Source organism: Ovis aries, chromosome 3 (assembly GCF_016772045.2).
Source record: "Ovis aries strain OAR_USU_Benz2616 breed Rambouillet chromosome 3, ARS-UI_Ramb_v3.0, whole genome shotgun sequence".
In the NCBI taxonomy this organism is placed as follows: Eukaryota; Metazoa; Chordata; class Mammalia; order Artiodactyla; family Bovidae; genus Ovis; species Ovis aries.
This window is the reverse complement of record NC_056056.1, coordinates 91,445,519-91,467,705: the sequence shown is the minus strand read 5'-3', so window position 1 is coordinate 91,467,705 and position 22,187 is coordinate 91,445,519. Positions and strand designations below refer to the sequence as shown.

The following is a 22,187-nucleotide window of genomic DNA, read 5'->3' as shown; positions in this document are numbered from 1 at the left end:
GTAGGGTCTGTGGCATATTGGAATTTTCTGAAAGGGACCAGTGAGTTTTTTTTTTTTTACAGCACCTAAAAACTGTGGAAATGCCATTCAAGAATGAATGTAGTTATCAGGTAGGAATTTACTATGAAGGGCTACTGCTTTGCCCTTTACCTAGTGTTATTTATTTATTTATTTATTTATTTGGAAGACATTTCTCACAGTCTTTTATTTCATAAATAACCAATCCATTCAAAAAGTTATCTCATATTCCACAAGAATTTGACCTTTGTGGTGTACCAGAAAAAAACCTTGCTCAAAGTTAGTTGATAAATTGTTGCTGCTGCTGCACCGTTGGGTCCCCATGGTCACTTTGCGACCCCACGGACTGTGGCCTGCCAGGCTCCTCTGTCCATGGAATTTTCCAGGCAAGAATACTGGGGTGGGTTGCCATTTCCTACTCCAGGGGATCTTCCCAGCTGAGAAACTGAACCCGCGTCTCTTGTGTCTCCTGCATTGGCAGGTAAATACTTTACCACTGTGCCACCTGGGAAGCCCAATAAATGGTTATTTTATCAGTATCTTAATTAAGACAAAGAATCCCTTTATATTTACTTTGAATATATATTGACTAAAACTATAAACTCCTTTGTTACATAGAGTAGAATGTTTTGGATTTGGTTACTCACTGTGATAGTTTCTGGTGTTTAGAACAATTTCTTGAAGATAGTGTTAGAGGTTGGGTGCTTAAATTATGGGGTATACTTAGTATTCAGATATCTCAAGTTTTATAAAAGAGTTAAAATACATCGTCGTGAACACCTTTTAAGATCACCTTTGGTCTATATCTAACTGGCAATATAGAATGACTACACTTCATTCACTTGCTAAAGTATGTTATTTGTAGCTCATTGCCATCTATTGTTTTTGAAATTTTTAATACAGAGAAAGAGTATTTTAGGAAAGATTGTTTGAAGGATCTGACATCTTCACTTTTCTGGCTATTCTAAAATGTCCCTTAGAATCATCTCATTTTATTGAAAACCTAAATGACTAGGTTGACTTTGTACACTTCTCAAAAAATATAATGCGATTCTTTGTCACCATCCTCTTAGAGTCTTCCAGGGAGTTAGTCCTTCTTTGTAATCTGCCCTTACAGATTTTCTTTCCAGAAAATCGTACTAGGAAAAGAGGACATACTCATAAATGTGAAATTTGAAGTTTTCTTTGTGAAGGAGAAATGAGGGAAAGAAGCCTTGATTTGCTGTTGTTATTTTCAGGTTCTGTCTATTGGTATTTTGTCTTACTGAATTATGTCAAAGACGACGATTTGGCTGGGTGCAGCACTGCCTGCGCATCTCTGCTTACTGCTGTGTCCAGGCAGTTACAGGACAGGTTAACACCAATGGAGGCTTTGCTTCAGACAAGGTATTTCAACTTATGAAATGACTAATGATGGGCCTTTCTGGATATGGTACTACCTTTGCACAGAATTGTTATGATATATATTTGCTTAAGATTTTTTTTCCCTCTATTTTCTCTGAGAATAATTCCCTTTAACAACTTTGGAAGTCCTGGAGATGATAGTTGGAGGGCTAATTATATTAAAATTATTTATAAGAGGTGTTTCTTGCTAGTGGGAAAAAACACTTAAGGTACTTTGATTCTTCGTTGTTAAAACTTTGTAAGGTGAAATTGTGTTAGTCATGTATTGCCCTTAACTAGTATTCTTTATGTGCCATTTGATTTTCTAAACCTTAAACATAATGAAATAAATATCTAAAGGTTAGATTTGAGTTATTTTGAAGTAGCCTGTTCTGTTATTTAAAGCAGTCACTTTTATAATCATCTTTATTGATTAGCAATCTTGATTTTGATGAAATGTTACTGAAAACCTTTATATCTTCTGCTGAGTCAGTGTCATTCAGGCAAGAGAAGGTTGCTTGAAAGCCTCTTTTTTTGATTCAGTCTACTGATGAAGGTTCAGTCTTGGTTCATTAGTTACCAGCTTAATTGAAATCACATTTATTGAGTCTCTGAACTATATCTTTTGGAGCATAGGTTTGCAGGGAACACAGTTCAAGTTCAGTGAATTTGAGTTAAATGTGATTAGTGTCTCCTTCTGCCCTGTGTAAAAACTGCTTTTGAAGTGAAGTCTCTCAGTTGTGTCCAATTCTTTCCGACCCCAAGGACTCTAGCCTACCAGGCTCCTCCGTCCATGGAATTTTCCGGGCAGGAATGCTGGAGTGGCTTGCCATTTCCTTCTCCAGGAGATCTTCCTGACCCAGGGACTGAACCCAGGTCTCCCGCATTGTAGGCAGACGCTTTACCGTCTGAGCCACCAGGGACATCCCAAAGCTGCGTAGATAGATGCTTTGCTAATTAAGTGACTGACAGGAGAATCACTAGGCTTTGCTTTGCCTTTCAGGTACGGACTGTACAGCTCACCGTTCGATCCAGTCCTCTTTGATCTGGAGATGAGTGGCTCTTCCTGTAAAAATGTGCACAACAGCAGCGTTGGTGTCCAGTCTGATGAAATTGATTTATCAGATGTCCTTTCAGGTAGTAGAATGTTTGATTAAAGGAATTTCTAAATTTTTTATCTTGGATTTAAGATACCATCGATTTGTAATACATTGTAATTATTCCATTCTGTCTTTGGGAACTAAAAGTTTCTGGAACTTGTGTGTCTGTGAATCATTAAACTATCTGCTTTGTTTCTCAACTCCCCCATCAAAAAATATTGATGTTCTTTTTCACAGGGTTGCAAATTCAAGTTTGTTTGTTTGTTTTCTTTGTGTTTCATTACGTTAGTATGACTTTAATGTTAATAGACTAAAATTTGTTTATTTGTTGTAGTCTTTCCAATTTTATTTGGTGTGCCTTTGCTGTCTGTAAAATCAAAGAATGTATTATTTTATATTAAAGAAAATAAATTAATATATGCTTTTTTAGTAAGCAAAGATGCAGAAAGAAAAAATAATTTTCTGCATCTTCTATCATACTCTCCTGAGGTAAACTTGGTACACAGTGTTACGTGTGTTCTTGGATGCACGTCTAAAGAATATGCCTTTAGGACTGAATGTGTAACACTATTTGTATAATCTCTTCAGATGCTAGAATTTGGTGTTTTTCTGTTTTTGTTAGAACAATGATCACTTTATTTTTTGTTTTCTTCCATCTTATTGAACTTATTACAAGTGTTACTAGTAAACCAAAATGTTAAAAAATTTAGTTGTAAACATGATAATTACCATGTTAAATATAAGTAAGTTTGGGGGGTTAGTCTCAGTTTTGTTTAAATTTAGTTATAAATTGTGAAAAAAGCAAAGGAGAAAAATAAAATACAGAAATAAAATGCAAAATATCTCAACTTTAACCTCTCCATTCTCTTAGGTTACCGTTGTTAACAGAATGTTTAGCTATTTTGACTTGTTTGCTACGTGTGTTTATGAGCATTTTTAATGAAAGAGATTATATTATACATCTGGTATTCTTGCTTTTTAATAAATTATTCTGTTTGATGACTTAGACTCTGATTACCTCATGCCAGTGTGTGTCTAAGTGACATGTCAAATTATGAGTAGACCTCAGAGGAAGGGTTAGAGCTAGACCTGTAGGTGCCTGCTGTACACTTTAGGATAGAATGAAATTTGTTACAGAGAAACTGTAACAAACCCCCCCTGGGGTTGGCTAAATACACAAGAATAGCCATATTCATTTTAGAATGACTATTCATCTCCACATGAATGTCTCATTTTTTTATTCCTCTCCATCAGACCTTCTGCAGCATTTCCTTTTTCAGTTAATGGCATCTGTGGCACAAAACAGAAATGTGAACTGTATCTTCTCTTTCTCATCCTCTGTATCGGGGCTGTCATCTGATCCTATCTATTTTTCCACCAACCTGTATTTACAGTTTGCCCATTCTCTTACCTCTCATAATCACAAGGTTATTGTCCAGGTCACAGTCGTCTGGAACCTGGACCAAAAAATTGCTTTACAACTGGTTATTCTGCATCTGTTCTTGGCTCACTTCTGTTCATACTTTACAGTGCAATGATTGCAGTCATTTTTTAATGTAAACCTGATCTGATTATTCTGTCTTCTTAAGATATTTTTCATGTCTTTCCAAGATTGTACCATCCAAAGTCTGTAATGTAGCATGAAAGTGAAAGTGAAGTCGCTCAGTTGTGTCCGACTCTTTGCGACCTCATGGACTGTAGCCTACCAGGCTCCTCCATGGGATTTTCCAGGCAAGAGTACTGGAGTGGGTTGCCATTGCCTTTTCCAAGGGATCTTCCCAATCCAAGGATTGAACCAGGGTCTCCTGCATTGCAGGTAGACACTTTACCCTCTGAACCACCAGGGAAGCCCCATGTATGTAATGGAGCGTAGATGATCTAGTATGATCTGACTTTTTCCCTTCCCCTGTTAGTTTTCTTTTTGTGGTCCTGTGATTCTCAAAGTGTTGTCCATAGGCTCTCTCAGGGTCCCTGAATCCTTTCAGGGAGTCTGTGGGTCTACTGTTTTCCTATCTGCCCTTTTCACTGCGTAGACTTCTGTACTGATTGTGTGAAAGCATGATGATCTTCCCCATACACTTAAGAGTCAGAAGCATGATGGTTTTACTTAGAAATATCTTTGATGAAATAGTTAAAATCACTAATTTTATTCAGTTTTGAACCCAGGAGTACAAATCTTTTAAATATTCTGTTTTGAAATGGGAAGTGTGCCTGAAACACTTCTGCTGCATACTGAAGAACCATGATTGTTTCAAGAAAGTGAACTTGTGTAGTTGTTATAGCTATAAACTTTTGTTGCTTATTTCATGGAATGCCATTTTTTTTTGTAAGAATGAGAAACAAAATGTGTTCATTCAGATTAGATTATTTGGCAGGTATTTTCTCAAAAATGAATTTAAAAAGCGTATCAGTATCCATCTAATTGATAGTTATTTGTTGCCAATGTTAGAAGTAGAACTTTTAAGCAAAGATTAGAATTTTGGAAAACTTTTGTCCTCCACAAAGAGCTTGACAGCTTCTCAATTCATAATGACTTTTCTGATGGGCTATGATATTAGTTAGTATCATTTTCTGATACTGTATAAGGAGGTGTATTAACTTTTGCAAGATCTGTATATAGTATTGAACCAGTATTTTCCAAGGGGTTGATGCATCATCATCATACTTGGACAGAAGACTTCTTAAAAGAATAAGATAGGCCAACTAATCTTGCTGTAGCAGAGTTTGAGAAGGTCTTTTTCAAGATTTCAGATACTATATTGCAATTAATTCTAAACTGGCACTTTTCAAATTTTTGAATATTTAATACTTTATTAAAACATTCCTTTCTTTTCTAAGGAATGTATATTCCTGTCAGAGTTTTTTTTTTTTTCATATATTTCTGCCAAAGCATCATACTGTCGTAGATTGGATCCAGATAGGGAAATCCAACTTCCTTTGATAAGCCACATATTAAAGAGATTTGCAGAAATGTAAGACTTTGCCACCCTTCTCATTTATTTTTGTTTTAGAAGACAGTGATTTTTTTCATCAAAAATGAAAGATTTTATCTCTAATCAGATTAATTTATTACTGTTATGTGAATTAATGTTTAATATAGTCTCTTCTTAAAATCTCTACTTTTGTAAATCTCTCTATATATACAACCAGTATAAAGGAAAGCTCTGTTTTTGAGTTCTTATAATTACTTTAATGATGTGTAGAGAGATTTTAGGATTGAGAAATGTTCCAGCAGGCACATTTTTCTTTCAGTTCCTCTAATGTGCTGTGGTCCTTTCTACTGGAGAGATTTTACTCCTGTCATTTCTTCTGCCTGGGTTCCTCTGCCTCATTGGAGTAGATGTGTAAAAATCTTTTATTCTTCACATGAATCTCTTCACCTCATCATGGAAGTATTTTATTGCCCATTCACTTAGATCGATTTCCCCTTGACTTATTTGTCCTGTGAACTTCTCCTGAGTAAAGTGTAGCACTTTTTTTTTTTAAGGTTCAATTGCATTTTTATTTGTTTCATATCTGGTAACCTTGAATAGAATATGCATTTCATGACAACTGGGGCCTGTCATTTTTGTCTTGTATCTCCCATGTCTTCTATTGAATAAGTGCTCAGTAAATTATTTTTACTGCTTTTTAACACATGTATCAGATCCTTGGCTGAGCGCAAATGGACGTTGGAGAATGAGGTTTTGACAGTTTAGTCTTGTGTTTAATTTATTCCTCCAGGTTTTTTTCTGTGTCTCCATTCTTCCCATCTTCTCTTTCTGTTTTACTTTGTCTGATAAAGAATTCTGTTTGAAAGTACTACTCTGATTTTAGAAAATTTGACAAGTACTAAATGACACTTCCCTCTCCCTCCACTGGTACCGTGTACACTCTTAGTTCTTTTGTGTTCTTCCATCCAGTCTTCTGTCGTTTTATGGTTTGCATAGATGTGACCATTTGATTTTTTTTCTTACTGCTACATGTGCTAACTTATTTTTATGATTATAAAGCAACATATCTCATTCTAGAATATAATCTTGCTAATATCTTGAGTATTTTTTTAGTTTTAATTTAGTGTCATTTATACACTTGATATCAGAATATATTTTGATTTTTTTGCATGCTTGAATCTAAGTAGCTCTCTTATTTTTTCCTCATTTAAAATATTTATTTTTCTTTTGTTTTCTGTTCCTCGTTTAAAATCTAAATCACTTGTTCTAGTTTCCTGTTAATGTGTATGCTTCTGGGTAATGGTTGCTTCTGTACAACTCTGCTTCTGTAGTACGAAGACTAGTAGTATCTCCTGTTTGTGAGTTTTCTTAATACCATGCCCATTGTTGAAGCCCTGTGTAAGGTCTGTGCATTTATACATCTTTGTAGTTAAAATTGAAGTAGTGGCTATAATTCTCACTATGACTGTTGCCTTGTTAAGATTAATTCACCCTTCATCAAACTTGTCTCTGCTTTGTATTAGGAAATGGGAAGGTTAGTAGTGGCACTGCTGCTGAAGGTAGTTTCACATCTCTCACTGGACTTCTAGAAGTTGAACCTCTGCACTTTTCTTGTGTGTCAACTAGTGATGGAACAAGAATAGAAAGGGATGATGCAAGTACGTTTACTGGTATGTACCTTCTTTTATTATATACATTTTTTTATTACATATTTTATGTTGCAATAAAGTGATATATAAGTGTTTACATATCTGTTTATATTATCTGTAAAACTCCTTTACTGTTGTGTGAAGTAGAAACTTATTGGTTGGAGGGAGATTCTGAGGAAAAATCATAAGTAGTTTCATATCTTTTTTAACTCTATTCATGGCTTTCCCCCCCTACCTTCTAGAACCCTATGTTAAATCTTTTTGCTTTTATGTATGTGGAATTTTAGAAACATTTCAATTTGGAAAATATCAAACATGATGAAAGTAAAGGGAAGAGTACCATAAACTTTATTTTCATTATCCATCTGCAGAAGTCATCAACTGTCTGCCAGTCTTGTGTGTAGTTTTCACATCATGGTGTTATTTCTCGCATTTAGAGTTAAAAGTATATTTGTTAGTATCTTTGAGAAGTTTGACATGAGTGAAGAGGGAAAACTATTTTTTCAGCTAGTTTAAAACAACTTTGGATACATGAACCTGTTATTTGTGTGTTTGAATCTATGGTGGTGATGATGCTTTAAATGAATGATTGATGACAACTTGCTTACTTTGTACAGCTTTTTTCCTTTTTTTTTTTTCTTTCTGTTGTAAGATCTGTATTTATTCACACAGTTCTGTCTGGGCACAAATAATTGAAGTTTTTGTAATTAAAAATACTGGAATATGTTTTTATATTTGTATTATAGTCACAGATGTGTTTTTGAATATTGTCTTGAATGGCTTCTACTGTTTGTGTTTGTGTTTTTTTGTAACTGAGTGCCTTTGTTTCTTCAGAAAGTAAAAACAGTTGCTTGAGAAGTCATGAAAGTCATGAAAAATTTAATCTTGTGCTTGAGTCCAGAATGGCAGCATGTTTTAAAGGGGGCTGAACAGTTGTTTGAGTGTCTTTTTATTCAGAATCATATTTCTTGCAATTGTGGAAGTAACCACTAAGTGAAATTCATGACTTACCTAGCTGAGAGTTTTAATTTTAAAATAAAATTTTATATTTCTTTTACGTGGAGATGCCAGAAGGGTCAATATCTATTTATGTCTGTTTTCTTGGACTATTACAGTCATTTTATAGAAACTTACACCTTTAGTGTGGTATGGAAACATGCCATAACAAGAAAATAAACTTCCAGAAAACTATTTAGTTTTGTTTTATGTATTGATTTATTGATTGATTGGGTGCGGAATCTTAGTTCCCTGACCAGGAATCAAACCCATGCCCTCTACAGTGTAAGCACAGAATCTTAACCATAGCACAACCAGGGAGTCTGAGATCTCTTTAGTTTTTTAAATCAGGCTTTTTTTCTTTGGAACTGTCATGAAATTAATTTTTTAAGAAAATTAATATATTTGGATAAGAAATATTTTTAGAAGGTGTGAAATTTAAAACAAAAGAGGTGATTTGAAAAAAGTATTCCTTCACATTCCTACCCATTTTTTCTGCAAAACAAATAATAGGACTAGTTTCTTGTCATTCCAAAAATAGTCTATGCTTTTATAAGAATTTGTATTGCACTCAGATCAAAACTGTTGCCAGCAGAGGGATTTTATTAAATTTTAAGACAAAGTCCTGTGTTGTGATCGTATGAGTGTAGTCTCTCAATTTCTGTCTCCTTTTATTTTGAAACATGTTAATTGTGAAATACAATACTCATACAGAAAAGTGCAGTAAACAATTGTATAGGGAAGGAATTTATCACAACACAAACCGCCCATATGACTACTAGGTCAAGAAACAACATTTCCAGTACTCTGGAAACAAATTTCTTTATGCCCACTTCAGTTTATTTTTCCCTTACTCTTTGAAGAAGGTAAATATTGTCCTAACTTTTTTAGAGTAATCATTTCTAGCTTTTTATTAGTTTCTTTGTATAACCTCTTAGCTCAGCTTCCTTTGTGGCTCAGACAGTAAAGAATCTGCCCTGCAGTGCTGGAGACCTGGGTTCGATCCTTGAGTCAGGAAGATCCCCTGGAGAAGGGAATGGTAACCCACTCCAGTATTCTTGTCTGAGAAATTCCATGTTCTGAAGAGCCTGGTTGGTTGCACAGTCGGATGCAACTGAGCAACTAACTTTCACTTTCATGACTTCTTAGCTACATGTTCCTAAACACTGGTTGAGTAAGGTCTGTGTGGTATAGAATTGCATTTATGTATTTTTTGGTCAGCCGTTTGGTCCATGTTATGATTGTTAAATTCTCCCATAATGTTTAGTCTGTGTTTGGTGAAGTGTATTCTGTATATCTACTTGGATATACAGTTTGCTAATTGTGTTCTTCGAATTCTCTCTTTATTGATTATTTTATGTTTCTTTTTTTTTTTTTGAGTTAATAAGATCAGCATGTTAAATTCTTGTCATTATACTTGTGGATTTGTCTGTTTTGGTTTCAGTAGTTTTTCTTTCATGTATTTTTAAGCTACCATACAAATTTAGAATGGTTGTATCTTTCTTATGAATTGAACCTTTTATTGTTAGGTATTCTCTCTCTCTAGCATTGATTTTTCTAAAATTACTTCTTTTGATATTTCTCTATCAGTCATCAGCTCCTTACTTTAGATACGTCTTTTATAAGCAGAATGTACTTGCCTTTTTTGTCCCGTTTCTTTCAATTGGAGTATTTAGCTTATTTACATTTAATATAATTACTAATATATTTGTATTCAAATCTACCATGTATTTTATATATTCTGTTAGATTTCTCATCTTGCCTATTAGATGTTTCTTTTTTTCCCTTTGTTTCCATTTTATTGGTGACTATTTTTATTGAGCTATTTTTCTTCTTTTTATTATTTTTAGCAGTTATTCCAGAGAGCATAATATACATGTATCCTTGACATCCAGAAATCCAGTTACTTTTTTTCCCATATGGTGCAAATATATTGAACATTATTTAATCACTTTTCTGAGTTATATGGCAATATGACTTCATACCTTAATTTTATATTATTTTAATTCTTGTGGTTATTGTTATAATTTTTGTGTTCAGTATTCATTTGGATTTATCTCACAATTCCATTTTCATTTCTCTTTATTTTTTCTTTGTTTTTGTAGTAGCAGAATGACATTTTTCTTGGATTGTTTGTCTTTTATGTGTTTCTCGTGATTTAGCTCATTTTCCTTTGAATATTATTTGGGCATTAGATTTTAAAGTCAGTAGAAGGCTAAAGTATACATGGTTAATATTGAAAGTCATTTACATTATCCCCAAAGTATAAGGCCAACATAAATGCTTCAGTAAGTCTAATAATTTTCCCTCTAGAGTTGGAATGAACTTCTGTTGCTTTGGTGGAACAGTTAGTGGAGCAAGTAGATTTTATTTTGGGGCACACAGCTTATATGATTGCTCTTTTCTGACCAAACTCATATAGTTGAATTTGTGCATCGTATATGAGGTATCAGATGGCTTCAGTGTAGTGACCTTTTTTTTTTTAATAGAGGAAAATTTTTTTTGTAGGTGGCTATGCACAGTTTTGTTGTTATTTCTATCTTGTGATTATAACTTAGTTTAAAAAAATAGTTTATTTGAATTCTGGCATAGCATATTCATTGTTAAATGTCAAGATACGCTGTTAGATTACCTCTCCCGTCCTACTTTTCAAATATTTATGAGCAAATGACTTCCCTCAGTTTTACTTATTTATATTTATTGGGATATTGTTGATTTAAAATATTATGTCAGTTTTTTCTGTGTGCCTCCCTCAGTTTTAGATACATTACCTGTGAAATAGGGTAACAGTATTACCTACTCGTGGGCCATCGCAAAGTTTAAATGAGTTAAGTTCCTGACTTAGCATTGGGCCTCACGTTATGTTTGATTTCACATGGCCTTTGTTTCTAATCCTAGTTCTCCCACTAAGGTTAGCTCTACAGGGTAACTTCTACATTTCCTATTATCGTAGCAGTTTTCTTTCCTCCATATAAGTGAGTCTTTCTCATTTTGACTTATTTCACTTAATGTAATAATTTCCAAGTTTATCCATGTTGCTGCAAATGGCACTGTTTCATTCTTTTTCATGGCCATATAGTATTCCATTATATATGTATAGCACATCTTTATCCATTTATGTTCGATGGGCACTTAGATTGCTTCCTTAATTTGGCTATTATAAATTGTGCAGCAGTGAACATTGGGGTACATGTATGTTTTTTTGAGTCAAACTTTCTCTGGTTATATTCCCAGGAGTGGGATTGCTGAATCATATGGAAATTCTATTTTTAGTTTTTTAAGGAACCTACATATTATTTTCCTTAGTGGCTGTATCAACTTACATTCCCACCAACAGCATAGGTGGGTTTCCTTTTCTCCACCCTCTCTCCAGCATTTATTACTTGTAGACTTTTTAATTTGGCCATTCTGACCAGTGTGAGGCAATACCTTGTTGTAGTTTTGTTTTACACTTCTCTTAATAATTAGTGGTGTTGAGCATCTTTTCATGTGTCTATTGGCCCTGTGTATGTCTTCTTTTATTGAGGTGTCTGCCCATCTTTCAGTTGGGCTGTTTGTTTTTTCATTGTTGGGTTGTATGAACTCTTTGTATATTTTGTATATTAAGCCCTTGTTGGTCGCATTTTCCCAAATATTTTCTCCCAGCCTATACATTGTCTTTTTGTTTTGTTTATAGTATTCTTTGCTCTGCCTGTAAGTTTGATTAGGTCCCATTTGTTGATTTTTGCTTTTATTTCTATTGCTTGGGAGACTGACCTAAGAAAACATTGGTGTGACTTATGTCTATTTACCTGTAGAATGTTTTGCCTGTTTTCTCTTACGGGAGTTTTGTGGTGTTATGTCTTATATTGAATTCTTTAAGCCATTTGGAGTTTATTTTTGTGTGTGATGTGAGGGTGTGTTCTAACTTCATTGATTTACATGTGACTGTCCAGCTTTCCCAGTACCACTTGCAGAAGAGACTGTCTTTTCTCCATTGCATGTATGTTCTTGCCTCTTTTGTTGAAGATTGTGTGAGTTTATGAAATTTTTATCTCAACTTTTCTCAAAATGTTTTACACAGACATTGGTAAATATTTAATGGGAAAAAAGTTTTTTATACTACATATTTGAATAACATTCAAAAGGGGAGTAAAAATAGTTTAAACTTGTGTAATTTTATAGATCTTTAAAAATGGTAGTATTCATGGATAAAGCAGTGTGTGCCAGACTTATTTGTGCATAGGACATGTTTCTCTTTCTGTTTGTGTTCTGAGGAAACACTGCTTTACATATTGTATGTGGGCCAGATTCTCTTTTTAGGCTATGCTGTAAAATGAAGAAATCTGTGTCATCAATCTTGTTAAATGATGTTCTTATAATTGAAAGGTTTTGGGGATTTTTTTTTAGCTTCTTAGGGGAGGGAGAAGAAGGTGTTGTTTCTATAGGAAATCTTAGTAAAGCAAAAATCAGTTTATTTCTGATGCTCAAACTGTGTAAGATTATTGTTTTGTATTTTCATTTTAGCTATATTAAATGAAATGTCTTCAGGCTAAAAGTATTTTTAAACTTAAAAGTATACTAATTTTTTTTGATTAAGAAGTCATTCTTGGATCCCTTATACTTGAATTCTATTATTATCAATATAGTTTTACCATTAAGATTTCCTCTCAAGATTTTTATTTTTTAAATGAAAATTAAGTGTTGTTTAGTGTCGAAGTAGTGTGCTTTTGGTCATGTTTCTCTGTGAGCCTTTTCTTTATCCTGTTTTTCCCCCTTTGTCTTAATGCCAGTGAGTTCCTTCGGGGTTACTCCTGCAGTAGGTGGACTATCATCTGGGACAGTTGGGGAAGCTTCGACAGCCCTGAGTTCAGCAGCCCAGGTAGCTTTGCAGTCTCTCTCTCATGCAATGGCTTCAGCCGAGCAACAGCTACAGGTGCTGCAAGAGAAACAGCAGCAGCTTTTGAAGCTTCAGCAACAGGTTGGAGACTATTTGGCTCTTTGTTCATGCTGTCTCTAAACTTCAAAAGCTGAAAAAGTACTGTAAAAATGACTGTTATTTTCATAAAGGAAATTAGGTTGACCGATCTGAGATAACCGTTTTCTGCAAAAATTGAGGTAACATCTTTGTGATATACTTAAATTTTTAAAAATGATATAAACGCATTTTATATTACATATCTTGGGGAATATAATTGATATTTTCTTTGTAATCTTAAAAATCCATTCTTTATTCTGTTTATAAATATTCTTGGTCAAACATAAGTGTTAACAGTTACTATTTTTATGGATTGTAAAACCTAAAACAACATTTAAAGACAGTAAATAAATGTGAATTAAAATTTAGTAATAATAGATGTTTTGGAGATTTTGTTGTGGACTATACAACTCCTAGTGACAGATTGTGTCAGGTTAGGCAACGTGAGAATCCACTTCCTGTTAATTTTTTGTTTTGAGAAGAATTTTGTTTCCTTATTTACGTTTAATTGTTCTTCTTTTCCACCTTTGCTTTGAGAAAGTCCTACTGCCCAAATACTCAGGAAATTTAATATTAGATTTTTAAGGAAATATATTCCATTCATATTGAGTCAGTTTTTTTTTTACTTAATTTCATATTTATTGCACTAGGATCCAGTTAATCATGTTTATTTTCTAATATATGCCATATAGTGTTCCCCACAGATTAGGTAGGCAGGGTTAGTCTATATTTGTTGCTTTTACTTCTTTTACAGAAAGCAAAGCTGGAAGCCAAGTTACATCAGACAACAGCTGCAGCAGCTGCAGCAGCATCCGCAGCATCCGCAGCAGGTCCTGTTCACAGCTCTGTGCCTTCCAACCCAGTGGCAGCCCCTGGATTCTTCATTCATCCATCTGATGTTATTCCACCCACTCCAAAAACAACACCTCTTTTTATGACTCCACCACTCACCCCACCCAATGAAGCAGTTTCCGTTGTGATTAATGCCGAACTTGCACAGCTTTTCCCAGGCTCAGTTATTGATCCCCCAACAGTCAATCTTGCTGCACATAACAAAAATTCCAACAAGTCCAGAATGGTAAATTACTATATTTTAAATAGGTGTTCGCTTAGACATTTAAAAATATTTTTATTTTATGCTAACTTTAGAAGCCAATTCAGTTAACTTGTTAATGTCAAATTAGATTACTGTATAAAGTATTGCAGAATATACATCAGGAAATGAGACTTACTAACTTCATTTTATGGTTATTAGTTTTTATAGAGCAAGAGTGATATCAATATAGAGTTATACTTTTTTCTTTTCTAGAATCCTCTTGGTTCTGGTCTAGCCCTTGCAATTTCTCATGCTTCACATTTTCTTCAACCTCCACCTCACCAGTCCATTATTATAGAGCGAATGCATTCAGGTAATCTTTGATTTTCTTAAAATATATATATATTTTGCTTTGTCTGTTGGTTCTTGGAAAAGAGTATTTTGTAGTTTGATTTTCCTGTACAAATAAATCACATCTGCTCTTGGGAAAGTGCTTTTTACCGAGAGTAAGCATTACATTAAGACTCAAGCTCTGTACTGATGAAGTTGAATGGAAGTGTGCTGCTGAGTAGTTTCATTCATTCTGTCCAAACAGTGGGTTTGATCTGTATAAGAATCTCACCTCTTGGGCTATGGTTGGCATAAATATCTGCCTCCATTGTAGCTGCTCAGTTCAGTTCAGTTCAGTTGCTCAGTCGTGTCCGACTCTTTGTGACCCCATGAATTGCAGCACGCCAGGCCTCCCTGTCCATCACCAACTCCTGGAGTTCACTCAGACTCATGTCCATCGAGTCAGCGATGCCATCCAGCCATCTCATCCTCGGTCGTCCCCTTCTCCTCCTGCCCCCAATCCCTCCCAGCATGAGTCTTTTCCAATGAGTCAACTCTTCGCATGAGGTGGCCAAAGTACTGGAGTTTCAGCTTTAGCATCATTCCCTCCAAAGAAATCCCAGGGCTGATCTCCCTCAGAATGGACTGGTTGGATCTCCTTGCAGTTCAAGGGACTCTCAAGAGTCTTCAACACCACAGTTCAAAAGCATCAATTCTTTGGCGCTCAGCTTTCTTCATAGTCCAACTCTCACATCCATACATGACCACTGGAGAAAAACCAATTACACTAAAAATTATGCTTAAAGAGGTATTTCTAAGGCAGCATTAGTCTCATGGTTCTAACTTGGAACCATTTTTTTGAGAATAGCTGACAGAATTACTGCTAATGATAGTAACTGAGTAGGATTAACATTTCATGGTCTCTGGAGAACTAAGATTTTACTTAGGCCTCTACCATGCTTATATTGCTAGAGACCTATGGTCAGGATAGGTGCTTTCCATTAGAGCATGTTTACTAATACACCGTAGGAAATGTTTCCCTTATTATCCTACCAGCTGTTATGTCTGGGCTTGAGCAGCAGCAGAACTTAACAAAATCCTTGTTGTGTGTGTGTGTGTGTGTGTATAAACTAATTTATTTATTATAACTGGAGGCTAATTAGGCTAATTGCAGGATTGTGGTGGTTTTTGCCATACATTGACTTGAATTAGCCATGGATAAGTAATGTGAAGATAGTGAGTACTGTATTAGTTTTCACTATATGAATAGTTGAACCATATTTGCTTTATTGCAGTGGGTTGTTTTTTTTAAAAATGTTAATGGTGTTTTCTGCCCAACTAACCATTCATTGGTAGCAACATTAGTGTTTGTGGCATTTAGAGTGAAATTTATCATCCAGTCTTATGCATCCAGTCTTACGAAGTGTTAGCAGTTGTTTACACTATGATTTGGTTTTTTATCTATGGGGTTGATGATGGCATGTTAGCCTCCTAAAGGGGAGAATTGTTTTTCATTCAGTAGTCTTACCTGTTTAGGAAAAATTACTGATAACTCCCTGGTTTTCCGTAAAACGTCTCTGTGGAGATATCACTAGTCCTATTAGTTAAATTTAGTTGGGTTCCTTCACCATATAGTGTAACAAGTAAGATTGCTATCTGGCCCCCAAGCCAATAAAGAAGAAAAATAATTAGGATTTTTATGAATGATTCTGCCTACTGTTTCAGTAATTGACTTTATTCCTGAAATGTGTGTGAGATGCAAATCTGCTCTTCTCTCAGATCATTGTTGCCTTTTGTTAATGTGAGCTCACACAGAGAAGACATGCTCCCTCTTCAGTGTGGCCCGTAATAGTAAGCCTTCTGCTTCATCTGGTACTGAGCTGAAGAGACAGTGATGTGTCAATATGGGAGGGAAGCACTGTTTGAGAGAAGCTTTATCTGTCTCCATTGGAGGGCCTCAGTAAGAGATTTTTTAGTGTGGTAGTAATGACTACATGCAGAGAAGGCAGTGGCACCCGACTACTCCCCCAACTCCAGTCCTCTTGCCTGGAAAATCCCATGGGCAGCGGAGCCTGGTAGGCTGCAGTCCATGGGGTCGCTAAGAGTCGGACACGACTGAGCGACTTCACTTTCACTTTTCACTTTCATGCATTGGAGAAGGAAATGGCAGCCCACTCCAGTGTTCTTGCCTGGAGAATCCCAGGGATGGGGGAGCCTGGTAGGCTGCTGTCTATGGGGTCGCACAGAGTCGGACATGACTGAGGCAACTTAGCAGCAGCAGCAATGACTACATGTGATTTAAGCCTTATACTTTTCCTTTATATCTTAACCACAATGTAAGATGCAGCTCCAAAAGATGTTAAACAGGACTTAAGAAAACCAAAATCAAATAATAAAATTAGGCATCATTAATACATTTAGTTGTGAAATTAGAAGAAAAAAAAGACCAAATGACTGAAAGAAGAACAGATAGGTAGTTTATTGAGTTCATCTATATTCTGTTTTTGCTGATTTACCTTTTTTGGTTTTAAAGTTTTAAAATAAGCTTACTTGTACAGTTGATTACCTTCACAGTAACTTATTTTTATATATATATATTAACTTAAATCTTGGAGTTTAAACTAATACAGATGGAAGTTTTAGACAATTTTTGAATGAGAATTTTTAACTTCTTAATTGTGTGTAGTTTAGTAAGTTGACTTTATATTTTAAGATAATTGTTCCAAATTGTTTCTGAGTGTATCTTGTGGTTAACTGTTGCGGTCTTTTATGTCAGCTGTTGCTCTCTCTCTCATAGGGGCAAGGAGATTTGTGACCTTAGATTTTGGCAGACCAATACTATTGACAGACGTATTGATTCCCACTTGTGGAGACTTGGCCTCTTTGTCAATTGACATTTGGACATTAGGAGAAGAGGTCGATGGGAGGCGATTGGTAGTGGCAACTGATATTAGCACCCATTCACTAATTCTGCATGATTTGATACCACCTCCAGTGTGCAGATTCATGAAGGTAAAGAACTTCAAGATGATGAATTGGTACACTCTCTCTGTTTCTGATAAGTTATGAAAAATATTCAGACATAATTTAAAAGTATCCTTATAACACAGGGAACCATACTCAATATCCTGTGATAAACCATAATGGAAAAGTATATAAAAAAGAGTGTGTATGTGTATAGTGAATCACTTTGCTGTACAGCAGAAATGAACACAATATTATGGATCAACTGTACTTTAATAAAAAATGTATCTTTTATAATTTATTATTTTTTTAAAATACATGATTCACATTTTTATTGTTGTAGATGAGTAGGTATACATATTTATAAGTTTTCATTTCAGATCACTGTCATTGGACGTTATGGAAGTACAAATGCCAGAGCTAAAATCCCATTAGGATTTTACTATGGTCATACCTATATCTTGCCTTGGGAGAGTGAACTGAAATTAATGCATGACCCTCTGAGGGGAGAGGGAGAATCTGCAAACCAACCAGAAATTGACCAGCATTTAGCAATGATGGTTGCTCTACAGGAGGATATACAGTGCAGGTTAGTAGAAAACTGGTGTATATTTTAATCTTATTGAAGCTGTATATTTTGTATAATGTCTTGCATATACTTGGTCAAGAAATGCCTTTTCATAAGTGTATAGAGAAGGGCAAAAAGCAGGAGGACTCTAGCATGTTATAATGTTTAATGCATTAATATGATTAAATAATTGTGTTTTGTTTTTTTTTACTACTTACCAATTGATTAATTCTTTCTAATGGCTGTATGTTAACTTGTTTAGAGATTTAATTTTTAGTGTGTATTCGTATATGTATTTTCAAGAGGACATTGCAAGAATTATTTTGTTCATTTGTTTTTTCTTATAGGTATAACTTAGCTTGTCATCGACTGGAAACTCTTTTGCAAAGTATTGATCTTCCTCCTCTCAACAGTGCTAACAACGCACAGTACTTTTTGCGAAAGCCAGACAAGGCAGTCGAGGAGGACAGTCGAGTTTTTTCTGCCTATCAGGACTGTATCCAGCTACAGCTTCAACTAAATTTGGCTCATAATGCAGTGCAGAGGCTCAAAGTAGCTCTTGGTGCAAGTAGGAAGGTGTTGAGTGAAACATCAGACCCGAAAGATTTAATTCAGACGTCTTCCACAGAGCAGTTACGTACCATCATCAGATATTTATTGGACACTTTGCTCAGCCTTCTTCATTCTTCCAATGGTTTGTATTTAGCTTAAGTACTTAAAAAGGCTGGAAATACATTTGATACAATTTTGTGTGCTGTGATGTATTAATATTTACTGGGTACTGTTTATTTTGATATCCTTTCTGATACGTTTTTGAAATGTGTTTTTAGGTTGATTCATTTTTTTCCCTTTATTAAATTTGTTTTTCTTAAATAGATCTATGATTAATTTTTTCTTGAGTTTCAGCTATTGATGTTCCACATCATTGTGTTAACTGGCAAAATAATAATTAATCTTTGAAAATTCAACACTGAAAGCTGTTAATAAGTTGCTAATCTAACAGAACTGTCAGTTTCTAGCCCGGAGCTATTTTTGATCATTACATATGGTTTTGACTATGTGCACCCAAATACACACACACACACACACACACCTACACACACACACACACACACACACACACACACACAGCTATCTGATTCACCCAACTCCACATAGAAGTATAATTGATGTAATTGCCATTTTCCCCCCAAATATTTAGCAATTAAAATTCCATATATAAGGAATAAAGAATAGGAAAATGAATAAACCAGATTTTGCTGGTAAGGAGGAAAGCCTATCTGGGAATGCTGATTTTGATCCTATAGCATACTCTTAAATAGGAAATTTTACTGTTTTCTTTCTTGTAATAGGACACTCTGTTCCTGCAGTTTTGCAGAGTACGTTCCATGCCCAGGCCTGTGAAGAGCTTTTTAAACACCTGTGCATCAGTGGAACCCCAAAGATACGGTTGCATACTGGTCTTCTACTTGTTCAGCTGTGTGGTGGTGAAAGATGGTGGGGCCAGTTTCTTTCTAATGTTCTTCAGGAATTGTACAATTCTGAGCAGCTTCTCATCTTTCCACAGGATAGGTAGGTCAGAAAATGCCAGAATAATTTGTTATTAGTGATTTATTCCCACAGTGTTCAAATTGGAAATGTTTTGTATGTGAGTACTGAGTGTGGAAAAATTAAGCATGTCTTTTCAGAGTATGAGCAATGCCCAGTGAAGAGCATATTGAAGAAGATTCTACATGATATAACTGAACCATATTCTTTAGTTTCCTAACTGAATCTATGGAGTTTATTGATTAGTGTTTACAAATATTTCCTGTCAGATTCTATTGCTATATGTGTCAAACATATTTTTTTCAGTCTGTGGTAATGTTGTTTCTACCTGATTTCTTGTGGGTAAACTTAGAAAATGTAAGCAAATAGCTGAAAAAGAGCTATTTTTAACATTGTGCTTCCAGATATAAATCTTACTAATAACCAGATAGTCTGTCATTACTCTCTTAAATTACAGTGTGAATTATTTTGAATATGAAGAGTTAAATTGATTCATACTCAGTGTTTTATTTATTTTTTTTTAGGGTCTTCATGTTACTTTCCTGCATTGGTCAGAGATCACTTAGTAACAGTGGAGTATTAGAAAGCTTGCTTAATCTGTTAGATAACTTACTGTCACCTCTTCAGCCACAGTTACCCATGCATAGGAGGACAGAAGGTATTATTTAAATTAGTGTTCTTCAGTAAAAACATAAGATTCCTGTAAATACTGTTTTTTATAAACTATCTAGTCTGAAATATTTAATATTCATTTTCCTGCATATTTTGTTGGTATTTTTGTGATACAGACTTTTTAGAATGACCAGCCTTCATGTGATTGACTGTCACTTGGTTACTGCTTTTTCAATGTGTTACCTTTTCTTTATGTGAATTTTGAACTTGGAAATTATTGTGTATGTTGTTTTTATACTATCATGATTAAAATCAGGCTCTTATGTTTAAGTTTTTTGGCAGCAGTGCTGTTCTGTTTATTGATAATGAGCTTCATTTGAGCAATAACATTGTTCCTGGAATAAAAACTCTGAAACATAGTCTAAAACTATATGAGTTATAAATTGAGAGCATTTAAAAAAATTTCAGCCCCCTTTAAGAATAGCTTCTTATACCTTATTTTCTGTACGTTATTACCTGTTAGATTCAAATTATATTTATGAATCTGTTTTTGTACCATGAAAGATTTGTTAAATCTTCCATTAGATTTGATGTGTTACTCAATTTGTGGCCGCAGGTTTTAATTTTGAGGCTTACTATAAATAAATATTAGTGTTGATAATTATATGGTGTATTTTGGAGTTACAAAATATCTTAATTTTATAATTATTTTATCAGACTTCATTAGGATTCTTAGGGTCACATGACTATTTTTCCCCCTTTCATTTCTATACAGGAGTACTAGATATCCCCATGATCAGCTGGGTTGTTATGCTCGTGTCCAGGTTGCTGGATTATGTGGCAACTGTAGAAGATGAAGCAGCAGCTGCAAAGAAACCTTTGAATGGTAAAGACAGGGAGAGGTTTATGACAGGTATCAGAAGTTTATAATAATCTGCTGGTGGGGATTTTGAATGACTATGCAATTTTTCCAGAACTGACTTGGGCCTGGAGATTCCAGCTATATGTAATTTGTCTAAAATATTAGTTAACTTTACCAGGAATAACATAGATATAAGTGAAATTAATGAGAAGGAAGTCTGTGAAGGGTTATTGTAGTATTATGGTATTTAGTATGTCATTCCATTTACTGTTATAAAATGTTTCTGTTAATTAACTGCAAATGATTTTTTATGCCAAGATACAGAAATTCCTAGGTTTTTGTGAGTTGTAGTCTCCATAAGCTTGAAGCACAGAAAATTTTTTAAATGAAAGGAAATCAAAATGTAAGATAAATTATTTTCTTCTTGTTTTCCAAGTTAACAAGACTTTATGAAGCAGCTACATATCATATGTAAATACAGACAAGAATTTCCATAAAATTTGGAATTAAAAAAAATTATTCAGTTCAGTTCAGTCGCTCAGTCGTGTCCGACTCTTTGCGACCCCATGAATCGCAGCACGCCAGGCATCAACTCCCAGAGTTCACTCAGACTCACGTCCATCGAGTCAGTGATGCCATCCAGCCATCTCATCCTCTGTCGTCCCCTTCTCCTCCTGCCCCCAATCCCTCCCAGCATCAGAGTCTTTTCCAATGAGTCAACCCTTCGCATGAGGTGGCCAAAGTACTGGAGTTTCAGCTTTAGCATCATTGCTTCCAAAGAAATCCCAGGGCTGATCTCCTTCAGAATGGACTGGTTGGATCTCCTTGCAGTCCAAGGGACTCTCAAGAGTCTTCTTCAACACCACAGTTCAAAAGCATCAATTCTTCAGTGCTCAGCCTTCTTCACAGTCCAACTCTCACATCTATACATGACCACAGGAAAAACCATTAGGATTATACTATTAAAGGACTGTTGAAATGTTTTATACGTAAATCAGTTGTATGATAGACATTGTTTGAGAATAGGGTGGGAGATTCTTTTCATGCACAAGGATTTATTTTTAAACTGTGGTGTATTTTAATATCTATAGGTCACTACTCACTTATAGACTCTAGAGGTAAGACACAAATGCAACTGTGTGTAAAGTTGGAATATAACAGACAGTATGTGAAGCCTTAGTTTTATTCATAGCATCAGGTATTATGAAAACACATAGGTGGAAGACATTTT

At 34.9% G+C, this 22,187-nt stretch overlaps 1 protein-coding gene across 23 annotated transcripts in view; it reads left to right on the top strand.

The window, feature by feature from the left end:
* BIRC6 (baculoviral IAP repeat containing 6) overlaps positions 1–22,187 on the top strand; it is a 210,554-nt gene that overhangs the window by 70,944 nt on the left and 117,423 nt on the right. For 6 of the 23 annotated variants that reach the window (XR_006059232.1, XM_042246303.2, XM_027966954.3 and 3 more), the window contains 12 exons: positions 1,257–1,404; positions 2,405–2,538; positions 6,958–7,104; positions 12,852–13,039; positions 13,791–14,114; positions 14,346–14,445; positions 17,200–17,414; positions 17,747–17,955; positions 18,282–18,628; positions 19,287–19,506; positions 20,007–20,140; positions 20,870–21,007. Coding sequence is in view for 22 of the 23 variants with exons in the window: in XM_042246303.2 (XP_042102237.1) it covers positions 1,257–1,404; positions 2,405–2,538; positions 6,958–7,104; positions 12,852–13,039; positions 13,791–14,114; positions 14,346–14,445; positions 17,200–17,414; positions 17,747–17,955; positions 18,282–18,628; positions 19,287–19,506; positions 20,007–20,140; positions 20,870–21,007 (2,304 nt within the window). In the remaining variant the exon portion in view is untranslated. The remainder of the gene's footprint in view (positions 1–1,256; positions 1,405–2,404; positions 2,539–6,957; positions 7,105–12,851; positions 13,040–13,790; positions 14,115–14,345; positions 14,446–17,199; positions 17,415–17,746; positions 17,956–18,281; positions 18,629–19,286; positions 19,507–20,006; positions 20,141–20,869; positions 21,008–22,187) is intronic. The other 17 variants (XM_060412314.1, XM_060412311.1, XM_060412307.1 and 14 more) reach the window with 7 other exon arrangements.